The sequence below is a fragment of the Babylonia areolata genome, chromosome 14, assembly GCF_041734735.1.
Source record: "Babylonia areolata isolate BAREFJ2019XMU chromosome 14, ASM4173473v1, whole genome shotgun sequence".
In the NCBI taxonomy this organism is placed as follows: domain Eukaryota; kingdom Metazoa; phylum Mollusca; class Gastropoda; order Neogastropoda; family Buccinidae; genus Babylonia; species Babylonia areolata.
This window is the reverse complement of record NC_134889.1, coordinates 17,278,339-17,291,057: the sequence shown is the minus strand read 5'-3', so window position 1 is coordinate 17,291,057 and position 12,719 is coordinate 17,278,339. Positions and strand designations below refer to the sequence as shown.

The following is a 12,719-nucleotide window of genomic DNA, read 5'->3' as shown; positions in this document are numbered from 1 at the left end:
TGGACTCAGGGATATAGATTCCAGGCGTGTCATCAACCCGTCAGTTCAATCACAGATGAACACAGTGTCAAGACAATGGACTTGCAGGAGGATGACCAGCACAGTATGCAAACCAACAGTCGGCAAGAGAATGACTCAAAACACGGGCATAGGTATTATGGTACACAATAAAAACAACAACAACGACAACAAACTGATTATGTTTGGTCAATACATATTACGAGGTCATACTTACTTTCCGAGCCTTTCTGTAAGCACCCAACGTCTATTCCACAGTGTATCATAGATAAAAAAAAAAGTAATAATAATAAGTAAGAAGAAGAAGAAGAAGAAGAAGAAGAAGGACTGTTGCAACAATTCACACAGAAATCGAATGTGAAAACGAACCGTTAAGTAGAGTAGTAATAAAGTCTCTGGTTGATTGAGTGTACATGATTATTACTCACTCGAAACCGAGTCGGAAAATAATAATTTTTTTTTCTTTGAAAGGACAAACAGTCGATCATGACATCCACAATGTGAGAGAAAGGTCGTAAGTAAGTGGTGGAGTGGGGCTAGGGGGGTCAGGGGGTCAGGGGTGGGTGGGTGGGAGGGAGTAGGTGCGTGCGAGGAGGAGGAGGGGGGTTGAAAGGTTCGACACCACGTGGTACGGATATGGGTCACACTGACACTTGACAAAGGCAACACCCAGGCGCCCAACACGCACACACACACACACACACACACACACACACACACACAAAGAGGAATAGAAAGAGGGAGGCATACATACATACAGACAGACAGACATTATAACATGTAGAGGGAAGTGGAACAGTTGGGGAAGGATCAAGAAGAGTTGTAATTAACATTGTAATCGTTTCGGGGGCCGGGGTGGAGGTGGGGGTGGGGATGAGGGGGGGGGGGAGGCTTTGGGGAGGCGGGGGGTTGGGGGGGGGGGATGGTCGACAGGTAAGTCAGTCAGTCAGCAAGGACTGGAGGTCAGTGACCCGTCTTGCTGCCCCCAGACCTGGGGGCTCTGCTCAGGGAGTGGGACTTGCGGGACAGGGGGCTGTCCGCGGCACTCCTGGGAGGAGGGGTTGAGGTCTCTGGCCCGCTCCTGTGGGGGCTCGTGCTGCTGCTCCCCAGGCTCCCTCCCCCGCTCCCCCTCCTCCTGCCCCGGAGGGATTGTTTCTGTTGTTGCTGTTGTTGTTGTTGTTGTTGTTGCTGTTGTTGTTGTTCCTCCCCACCACTACAAGCCCTACCCCCTCCCTCCCCCTCCCCCCCGCCAGTCTCCTTCCCGGGGTCTCTAGGGGTCTTGTTGCTGTAGTCCATGTCCAGGGAGCGAGACACGGACATGGCCAGAAGACCTCGGAGCACGGCAGCACCCAGGACGCCGGCCGCTGACTGCTGGGCGTTGTTCCCGGACCCGGGCTGTTGCAGCTGATGGTGAAGTTGGGCACCCCCACCCCCACCACCCCCACAACCCCCGAGTCCCGACGCCAGCATGCTCAGAGAAGAAGGCGGCGGCGGATGTGGCGCTGCCGCCTCCCGACGCCGTCAGGTCAGCTTGTGCCAGCGAGCCGAGGCCGTCCTCTGGCGGACCAGGTCCTGCCAGTGCGCCCTCTCCTCGCCTCCCGCCGCGCTGTCCCCGGAGAGGCGCACCTTGCCCAGCCGCTCGTCGTTGCCCAGCTTGTTGTCGTGGAGGACGGACAGCTCCAGGGACACGGCGTGCAGGTGCTCCTTGGCCAGGCTGAAGACCAACGCCTCGTTCCACACCGGGCAGCTGGTGGAGTGACACGTGGCTGTCTTCTTCTTCTTCGTCTTCTTGCTGCCTGCCAGCACCGACACCTTGACGTAGGGGTCTGCAACCACACACACACACACACACACACACACACACACACACACACACACAAGCGCAGGCGCACACACATTCGCACGCGCGCGCGCACACACACACACACACACACGCACGTCAGTTTCACTTTCAGCTTTCCATTTCTGAAGGAGTGTCACTACATAGCGACAGTGAGTGCACGCTTCTATCGTTGTGCACATAATTTATTATCATAGGGCTTTTCTTCCGTAAAATTTTGCCAGGAGGCGATACTTACAGTGCCATGGGTTCTTTTCGCTGCACACGGGACCTCGCTTTATCGTATGATCCGAATGATTAGACGCTCAGTTTAAATTTTCCAGGAAGGGAGAGAGCTGACAAGGCATCTGTCTTGTAGATGTGGCGTCGCGTATATGGTTTTGTCCGAATGCAGTGACGCCTCCTTGAGAAACTGAAACGGAGAAAATGATTTGGGGAGTACTTACTTACTGTCTCTTTGATATCTGTATCAGGGAGCAAAAAGTTCCTGGGGCGGCTTCTCTGTGTTTCTGTAGTTATCTGCATCACTGAGCAAACCTTCTGATGGATATTTTCTCTATCTGTAGTTATCTGTATCGCTGAGCAAACATGATAGCTACATCTCTGTGTCTCTGTAGTTATTTGTATCACTGAGCAAACACTTGGCTCCATCTCTGTGTCTCTGTAGTTATCTGTATCACTGAGCAAACATGGTCGCTACATCTCTATGAATATATAGTTATCTGCATCACTGAGCAAACATTCTGATGGCTACCTCTCTGTATATCTGTAGTTATCTGTATCACTGAGCAAACATGGTGACTACACCTCTGTGTCTCTGTAGTTATTTGTATCACTGAGCAAACATGATAGCTACATCTCTGTGTCTCTGTAGTTATCTGTATCACTGAGCAAACACGATAGCTACATCTCTGTGTCTCTGTAGTTATCTGTATCACTGAGCAAACATGGTGACTACATCTCTGTGTTTCTGTAGTTATTTGTATCACTGAGCAAACATGATAGCTACATCTCTGTGTCTCTGTAGTTATCTGTATCACTGAGCAAACATGGTGACTACATCTCTGTGTTTCTGTAGTTATTTGTATCACTGAGCAAACATGATAGCTACATCTCTGTGTCTCTGTAGTTATCTGTATCACTGAGCAAACATGGTGACTACATCTCTGTGTTTCTGTAGTTATTTGTATCACTGAGCAAACATTCTGATGGCTACCTCTCTGTATATCTGTAGTTATCTGTATCACTGAGCAAACATGGTGGCTACACCTCTCTGTCTCTGTAGTTATTTGTTTCACTGAGCAAACATGACAGCTACATCTCTGTGTCTCTGTAGTTATTTGTATCACTGAGCAAACACGATGGCTACATCTCTGTGTCTCTGTAGTTATTTATATCACTGAACAAACACTTGGCTCCATCTCTGTGTCTCTGTAGTTATCTGTATCACTGAGCAAACATGGTCGCTACATCTCTATGAATATGTAGTTATCTGCATCACTGAGCAAACATTCTGATGGCTACCTCTCTGTATATCTGTAGTTACCTGTATCACTGAGCAAACATGGTGACTACATCTCTATGAATCTGTAGTTATCTGTATCACTGAGCAAACATGATGACTATTCCTTTGTGTCTCTGTAGTTATCTGTATCACTGAACAAACGTGATGGCTACATCTCTGTGTCTCTATAGTTATCTGTATCACTGAACGAACATTATGTCTACATCTCTGTCACTAAAGTTATCTGTATCACTGAGCAAACATTTTGATGGGTGCATCTCTGTGTCTCTGTAGTTATCTGTATCAGTGAGCACACATGGTGGCTACACCTCTGTGTCTCTGTAGTTATTTGTATCACTGAGCAAACATGATAGCTACATCTCTGTGTCTCTGTAGTTATTTGTATCACTGAGCAAACACGATAGCTACATCTCTGTGTCTCTGTAGTTATTTATATCACTGAACAAACACTTGGCTCCATCTCTGTGTCTCTATAGTTATCTGTATCACTGAGCAAACATGGTCGCTACATCTCTATGAATATGTAGTTATCTGCATCACTGAGCAAACATTCTGATGGCTACCTCTCTGTGTCTCTGTAGTTATCTGTATCACTGAGCAAACATGGTGGCTACCTGTCTGTGTCTCTGTGGTTACCTGTATCATTTAGCAAACATGGTGGCTACCTGTCTGTGTCTCTGTGGTTATCTGTATCACTGAGCAAACATGGTGGCTACATCTCTGTGTCTCTGTGGTTACCTGTATCATTTAGCAAACATGGTGGCTACCTGTCTGTGTCTCTGTAGTCCTATGTATCACTGAGCAAACATGATGGCTACCTCTCTGTGTCTCCGTAGTTGCCTGTATCACTGAGCAAACATGGTGGCTACCTCTCTGTGTCTCTGTGGTTACCTGTATCATTTAGCAAATATGGTGGCTACCTGTTTGTGTCTCTGTAGTCCTCTGTATCACTGAGCAAACATGATAGCTACATCTCTGTGTCTCTGTAGTTATCTGTATCACTGAGCAAACATGGTGGATACATCTCTGTGTTTCTGTAGTTATTTGTATCACTGAGCAAACATGATAGCTACATCTCTGTGTTTCTGTAGTTATCTGTATCACTGAGCAAACATGATAGCTACATCTCTGTGTTTCTGTAGTTATCTGTATCACTGAGCAAACATGATGGCTACCTCTCTGTGTCTCCGTAGTCCTCTGTATCACTGAGCAAACATTCTGATAGCTACGTCTCTGTGTCTCTGTAGTTATCTGTATCACTGAACAAACATGGTGGCTACCTCTCTGTGTTTCTGTAGTTATCAGTGAACAAATCGTTCCTGGGGCTACCTCTCTGTGTCTCTGTAGTTATTTATAGCACTGAACAAACATGGTTGCTACCTCCATGTGTCTCTGTAGTCCTCTGTATCACAGAGCAAACCTTCGGATGGCTACCTGTCTGTAGTTATATCATGTAACTTATCACTGATTAAGCGTTCTGGGAAGTGCGTCTCCGTTGGGCTTCGTAGTTATGCGTGTGTCATCACGGTCCTCAAACCTGGTGACGAATCACGTGTGAACGGACATTACACCACCTTGAGGCACTAGACAGGCTCTCAAAGACTGACAGCGTGTTCGGTTTGTGGTCAGGTACAGCATTTGTCCGCCACGCCCCCCCCCCCCCCACCCCCCCCCAACCCCCCGACCCTCTTATCCCACCCCCCATTACAAAAGAATTCACCTGTTGTGGTGTAGCGTGTCTGGATCAGTCTGAACGCTTTGATATTTCTTTGAAACTGAAACTGGTGCGTGCGCGTTTTTTGTTGTTGTTGTTTGTTTGTTTATTTGTTTGTTTGTTTTTTGTTTGTATTGTTCTTCTTCATCTGCTTTTTCTTGTATTTATATTTCTTTTATTGTCACAACAGAGTTCTCTGTGTGAAATTCGGGCTGCTCTCCCCAGGGAGAGCGCGTCGCTACGCTGAGAGCGCCACCTTTTTTTTCTTTTTTTTTCCTGCGTGCAGATTTATTTGTTTTTTTTCCTGTAGAGGTGGATTTTTGTACAGAATTTTGCCAGGGACAACCTTTTTGTTGCCGTGGGTTCTTTTACGTGCGCTAAGTGCATGCTGCACACGGGACTTCGGTTTATTGTCTCATCCGAATGTTGTTGTTGTTCGTGTACTTGTTCTTCTCTAATACTTGTTCTTGTACTTGTTGTTGTTGCTTTTCTTCTTCTCCTTCTTCCAATAATGAGCTTGGCTATCTTACCAGACCTTGTACTGCTCAGCAGCAGGGGAATACACTACCACACCGGCAACAGACACTGTGCGCTGTTGTTAACTCACTCAGTACGGCCAGTCCTCTCTTCTCTTCTACACAGACCCCTCGGATGTCCAGTGGGTGTCTTAATGACCCAACCTTTAGCTTCCGTCGTCAGAATTGTGGTATTCTTTGTCAACATTCACCTCTTCCGTATGAGAGCCTTCCACTTGCAATATTTTGATGGTGGTAATTGGGGTGAAACGCTGTTAACGTCTTCTCTTTCGCCGTTCGTATGGAGAGAGTTACTGAAGCCCGCTTGGATCAGAGTGGTTCATCTGGGTCATTGGGTGCCACTGTCTTGACGGCCGGAGATACTGCCATTAGCGACTTTCTGATCATTGCCATGGCCCAGCTCCCTGTGTACTGGACTCATTAGTTTATGTCTGATTTCTTTGTCCAGGGAAAAGGTCTGTGTTAGACGTTCCTAATAGAGCAGTGTGTTTATCTGTGCTGCTGGCGATGTGGTGGTTTCATGTTGTTTTTTGTGGTAATGTGATCGATCGATGACTGCCGATTCTCTGATTGGTGTCGGTGATTGTGATTGTTCAATGAGTGTTCATGTTGTTTGTCGTTGATGTTGTTGTTTGATGTTTGTGTCGGATAGTGTAGATGTTTGATGTTGGTCTGTGTTGGCGACGTTGTTGTTTTTTGTTGGCGGGTTGTCCATGTTGGCGGGTTGTCCATGTTGGCGGGTTGGCCATGTTGGCGGGTTGGCCATGTTGGCGGGTTGTCCATGTTGGCGGGTTGGCCATGTTGGCGGGTTGTCCATGTTGGCGGGTTGGCCATGTTGGCGGTTGTCGTTATTCGATGGCGTTGCTAGGAATATGCATTCGCAATATTATAGTCGTTTGGTTTTTATCTTCATTGACATTGCGCTGTTTTTGCTGTTTATTGGTGTTTTGTTTGTGTTGAGGTGCCGACAGAATACGATAGGCAATGGACTTCTGGTCCAGTGTTACACCGGTGATCAGTGTTTGAAGCCCCGTTTCAGCATGGGAAAGGCACTTTTCTCATCACTCCACTCGGGTGTGGGTGTCTGACCGGGTGGGGAAGGTTAACTCTCTCCATACGAACGGCGACAGTGACGACGTTAACAGCGTTTCACCCCAATTACCATCATCAAAATATTGCAAGTGGAAGGCTCTTATACTGAAGAGGTGAATGTTGACAAAGAATACCACAGTTCTGACGACGGAAGCTAAAGGTTGGGTCATTCAGACACCCACTGGACATCCGAGGGGTCTGTGTAGAGGAGAAGAGAGGACTGGCCGTACTGAGTGAGTTAAAACGGCGGAAGAAGAGGACTAGGCCCCGCCTTCCTATATCCAGCGCTAGACACAGTGGATATGAGTTCACTGCCGTAATAGCTATAAAAGGCTATAGAGACTCTAACCTCTAACCTTTGGTGATTTGCTTGTACTTTGGATGTTCAACAATTGAAGGCGGTAGTATTTTTGTATTTTGTATCTCTTTTTATCACAACAGATTTCTCTGTGTGAAATTCGGGCTGCTCTCCCCAGAGAGAGCGCGTCGCTGCACTACAGCGCCACCCATTTCTTTTGTTATTTTTTCCTGCATGCGGTTTTATTTGTTTTTCCTATCGAAGTGGATTTTTTCTACAAAATTTTGCAAGGAACAAGCCTTTGTTGCCGTGGGTTCTTTTACGTGCGCTAAGTGCATGCTGCACACGGGACGTCAGTTTATCGTCTCATCCGAATGACTAGCGTGCAGACCACCACTCAAGGTCTAGTGGAGGGGGCGGGGGGAGGGGGGGGGTGTTGCGGGGGGTGGGGGGTTCCGGGGGAGAATATCGGCGGCTGAGCCGTGATTCGAACCAGCACGCTCAGATTCTCTCGCTTCCTAGGCGGACGCGTTACCTCTAGGCCATCACTCCAGATAGTAACAGATGAGGAGGGCAGAGAAAGAGGTGGGAAGACTTCTTCTTCTTCTGCGTTCACTCGTATGCACACGAGTGGGCTTTTACGTGCATGACCGTTTTTACCCCGCCATGTAGACAGCCATACTCCGTTTTCGGGGGTGTGGATGCTGGGTATGTTCTTGTTTCCATAACCCACCGAACGCTGACATGGATTACAGGATCTTTAACGTGCGTATTTGATCTTCTGCTTGCATATACACACGAAGGGGGTTCAGGCACTGGCAGGTCTGCACATATGTTGACCTGGGAGATCGTAAAAATCTCCACCCTTTACCCACCAGGCGCCGTCACCGTGATTCGAACCCGGGACCCTCTCAGATTGACAGTCCAACGCTTTAACCACTCGGCTATTGCGCCCGTCGGTGGGAAGACAATATCCAGGAATGGACAGGCATGGACCTGGCGGAATCCCAGAGAGAGGTGGAGGACAGAGACAGATGTAGGAGAGTGGCGGTGATGTCTTCAATGGTGACCCAACGACATCAGCGGGCGTCATGGGGTTGGTGAAGTGAAGGTGAAGGTGAAGGTGAAGGTGAAGTAGCAGTTGTTGTGTTGTTGTTGTCGTAGTGGTAACATTAGAAGTATAGGTGAAGTAGCAGTTGTTGTGTTGTTGTTGTCGTAGTGGTAACATTAGAAGTATAGGTGAAGTAGCAGTTGTTGTGTTGCTGTTGTCGTAGTGGTAACATTAGAAGTATAGGTAAAGTAGCAGTTGTGTTGTTGTTGTCGTAGTGGTAACATTAGAAGTATAGTTTAAGTAGCAGTTGTTGTGTTGTTGTTGTCGTAGTGGTAACATTAGAAGTATAGGTGAAGTAGCAGTTGTTGTGTTGTTGTTGTCGTAGTGGTAACATTAGAAGTATTAGTTTCATTCAAAGCCTGTTCACAAATGCGATATGTGATGCTTGTCAGTCAGTGTACAGATTTTAACAGTAAATATACTCTCTTTTCCTTTACGTAAGGGCCCCGAAGGACCACTAACCAACACCAGTAGGGTAAAATTCTCCTTTTCATTCTTACTATTTCTCTTCAGTGGCATGTTAGAGATGCCGATGTAGGTTTCTTTTCTGCAGATGAGATTTAGAGCACTATTAAATTGTAGATGATATTCTTTGTTCCCGTTAGGACGGTGCGGAGAGGGGTGGGGGGATGGTGGGGGGTGGGTGGGGGTGGGGCAGAGTGATCAGGGCTGTGGGTGGGGTGGGTGGGGTGGGGCCGGTCATCCCATATGCTTGAAATATATGGCTCTTTTCAGTCAGGTCACGAAGGTTCAGTCATGCACGGCAAGGCGAGTGACATTTCCCATCAGACCGGATTCCAGGAATGAAGGGCCACAATTGCTTTGGAGGGATTCCACATCCACCACCCCGACCCCCCCCACCCTCCGGCCAACATACATCTCTTTTGTAAGCATCTCTGCAAAGTCATCGTCAGAGCGAAGGAAGAGGTATTGATTTATACCTGTTTCGACCACTATTTTGCTTTTGTATTTTTGAAGAAGAAGCCACGTGCATAGCGTACAGGCTTCAAGAAATGTTGAGCACCACTTCCTCAAAGCTGGATGTTTCCACAGTGTTTAAAGATAGACAGCTGATTAAGCAACACTTCCTCAAAGCAGGATGTTTTCACAATGTATAAAGATAGACAGCTGATTAAGCACCACTTCCTCAAAGCAGGATGTTTTCACAATGTTTAAAAACAGACGGCTGTTTCAGCACCACTTCCTCAAAGCTGGATGTTTTCACAATGAGTGTTTAAAAACAGACAGCTGATTAATAAAAACTATGCGGGCTACATCTGCTGCTCCACAAGCCGCTCACTGAACATGACGGCTGTTTCAGGTACACGTGCACCATGAACTGCTTAAAAATCCCTTTGCAAAATCCATGTTTCAGCCTTCCTTTCTTCCTTCCGTTGAGTGATCACAGTCAAGACCTGACTGTTCTGTCACTGAATAAAAGGGGGTCTGCAGAAGATACATTTAGGTCTACATAGGTGTCTTTAAAAAAAGGGTGTATTCTGGTATTTATATCCTGGAGACCATCGACACAAAGGTGTCGACTGAGCTGGCCTCCACAGCTCTCTGGGGCAAGGCGTTTCAATCCCGCATGGTACGTGGGAGGAAACCAGCCTGCCTGTATCTAGTTCTGCAGAAGATTTGCTCCAGCTGCTCAGTGTGGGTGCGTCGCTGCCGTGGTGGTGGTGATAACAGTTTTTCTTTCAGTGAATCCATGTTTACATGATTATGCTTGATTTTATACAGCATGGTCAGTCTGGCTGTTTGGCGGCGTTGTTGCAGGGAGGGCCATCCAAGGTCTTGTAGCATTGCTGTTACGCTCGAGGTGTTTCGGTAGCGTCCCAGCACAAATCTGGCTGCTCGTCTCTGGACTGCCTCGAGTAGATCAATGTCCTGTTGTTGGTAGGGATCCCAGGCTGATGATGATTATTCCAGGATGGGGCGGACAAATGCCTTGTACGCTAGTTCCCTGATAAACGATATATTGTTTAGTCATTAAAGAACAAACGAAATGAGTCTACTTGCTAGAAAGCGTCTCTGGATTTGAGTGATGCTCACTACGTGGCTGCATACTCTGCTGTGTGCCGAACATTCAGCACCATTGCACCATGACCTCAAGGAATCAGGAAGTTGGCAGAATTGTTACTACGCTTATCCTCTCTTGAGGGCACATAAGACCGTATGGCTGTGTCTGGAGTGGCACTGTCTTCATCTGTCTGCGGGCAGGGGTGGTTTGGTCTGTGGGGTGTGCTCAGCAGCTGGAGGGTGGTGTCTTTTGCCGGTGGGCTCTGCAGTCATGAAATACTGGCCGGTACACCCATGGGGATACTTCTTTTAAGGCTGTCGCGAGTTGTGGTCTCTTTTGCCTCTGTTCGGGAGCAGTTATGTCCCTTGAATTCTTAATGGAGTGTCCTGTGCGTGCCTGCACCCATCGTGAACACAGTGCAGGCCTCCAAGGGTGGTGCAGGATTGTTCCAAGGGCGGGTGGAGACAGTGCTTCTCTGGGTCCTCCCCAGCACCTACGGGTGTTTCTCTTTCTTCCGCTTATCTGCCAGTACAGTGTCCGTGAAGGTCTGGGTTTGAATCTCGATCTCGCCCTTTCTCTCAAGTTTGACTGCAAAATCAAACTGAGTGTCTAGTCATTCGGATGGGATGATAAACTGAGGTCCTGCCGTGTGCAGCACGTACCTGGCACACTGAAACAGAATTCATGGCAACGAGAGCGTTGTCCTCTGGCAAAATTCTGTAGACGTGTGCCACAGTGATTGGCACGCAAATAATATATACATGCATGTACTCAAGGCCTGACTAAGTGTGTTGGGTTATGCTGCTGGTCAGGCATCTGCATAGCAGATATGGTGTAGCGTGTTTGAAATTGTCCCGAGCGCAGTGACGCCTGCTGGAGAACCTGGAACTGAAACAGAAACTGAAAAAAAAACCCAACTGTGCCAGTTCCCAACTGGGCCTTAAGTTTTTGTGAACCCTGTATGTTTCACGTTACCAGCGCCAACGAAATCTGGCGTCTAGTTCTATTCATTTTTCCTTCTTTTGTTCAAAGAATTTGATTGACAGTTTAGATGTAAAATCTCCGGCGAAAAGTCAGTTCTACTGCAATTCGCATCCATCCTGGCGAGTACTCGTAATGCAAGTGCCATTCTCCTGAGGTGAGGGGAGAGGGAGGGGGGTGGGGGGGGGGGGTTCTTACTGCGTACATTCCTTTGTGTTTCACTAGATTTCCATTTATAACTCTATCGATGACTCGAAACTCGAAACGTTGAAAGCATTCAAAAGAAGAAGAAGAAGAAGAAGAAGAAGAAACAAAAAACCCCAGAAGATAACAACTCACAGAGACAAAAATCCTCAGCGCTATGGTCTAGGAATATGGAAAAAAAAGATGACGACATCAATTATAACTTAGCCTCGAAGGTTCTGTCTGTGTGATCGACAGCCGTATTGAACGGAGGGAGCGGAGCGGGGAGGAGGTGAGGTGCAGAGGAAGAGAGGGAAGGAAGGAGGCAGCTAGGGAGGGCGAGAGGGATAGAGGGAGGAAGGGAGGTATGGAGGAATGGATGGAGGAAGGAAGGAAGGAAGGAGGCAAGGAGGAAGGGTAAGAGGGATAGAGGGAGGAAGGGAGGGAGGAAAAGAGCCCTGGTGAGTCAGACAACGGAAAGCGGGGAGGGAGAGAGGGAGGGAGGGAGATAGGGCGGGAGGGAGAGAGGGAGGGAGCGGGAGAGAGGGGGAGAGAGGGGAGGGAGGGGAGAGAGAGGGAGGGAAGGAGGGAGAGAGGGAAGGAGCGGGAAAGAGGGAGGGAGTGAGGGAAGGAGAGAGAGAGGGAAGGAGCGGGAGAGAGGGGGAGAGAGAGGGAGGGAGAGAGAGAGGGAGGGAGCGGGAGAGAGGGGGAGAGAGAGGGAGGGAGAGAGGGAGGGAGAGAGGGAAGGAGCGAGTGAAGAGAGGGGGAAAGAGAGGGAGGGGAGGAGAGGGAGGGATGGGAGCGGGAGGAGAGAGGGGAGGGAGAGAGGGAGGGAGAGAGGGAAGGAGCGGGAGAGAGGGGAAAGAGAGGGAGGGAGAGAGGGAAGGAGCGGGAGAGAGGGGGAGAGAGAGGGAGGGAGAGAGGGAAGGAGAGAGGGAAGGAGCGGGAGAGAGGGAGAGAGAGAGGGAGGGAGGAGAGGGAGGGAGAGAGGGAAGGAGCGGGAGAGAGGGAGAGAGAGAGGGAGGGAGAGAGGGAAGGAGGGAGAGAGGGAAGGAGCGGGGAGAGAGGGAGAGAGAGAGGGAGGGAGTGAGGGAAGGAGAGAGAGAGGGAGGGAGCGGGAGAGAGGGGAGAGAGAGGGAGGGAGAGAGGGAAGGAGGGAGAGAGGGTGGGCGGGAGGGAGGGAATGAAGGAGGGGGGAGAGGAGCGGGAAAGAGGGAGGGAGAGAGGGAAGGAGCGGGAAAGAGGGAGAGAGAGGGAGGGAGAGAGGGAAGGGGGAGAGAGGGAGGGAGCGGGAAATAGGGGAGAGAGAGGGAGGGAGAGAGGGAAGGAGCGGGAAATAGGGGGAGAGAGGGGGAGGGAGAGAGGGAGGGAGGGAGATAGGGCGGGAGGGAGGGAGGG

At 48.9% G+C, this 12,719-nt stretch overlaps 1 protein-coding gene across 1 annotated transcript in view; it reads right to left on the bottom strand.

Moving 5' to 3' along the window:
• Window positions 1-1,539: 1,539 nt before the first annotated feature.
• Window positions 1,540-12,719, bottom strand: part of LOC143289515 (synaptotagmin-5-like) — a 116,103-nt gene continuing 104,923 nt past the window's right edge. The window contains exon 5 of the mRNA XM_076598509.1: window positions 1,540-1,844. Coding sequence (XP_076454624.1) covers window positions 1,540-1,844 — 305 coding nt within the window. The remainder of the gene's footprint in view (window positions 1,845-12,719) is intronic.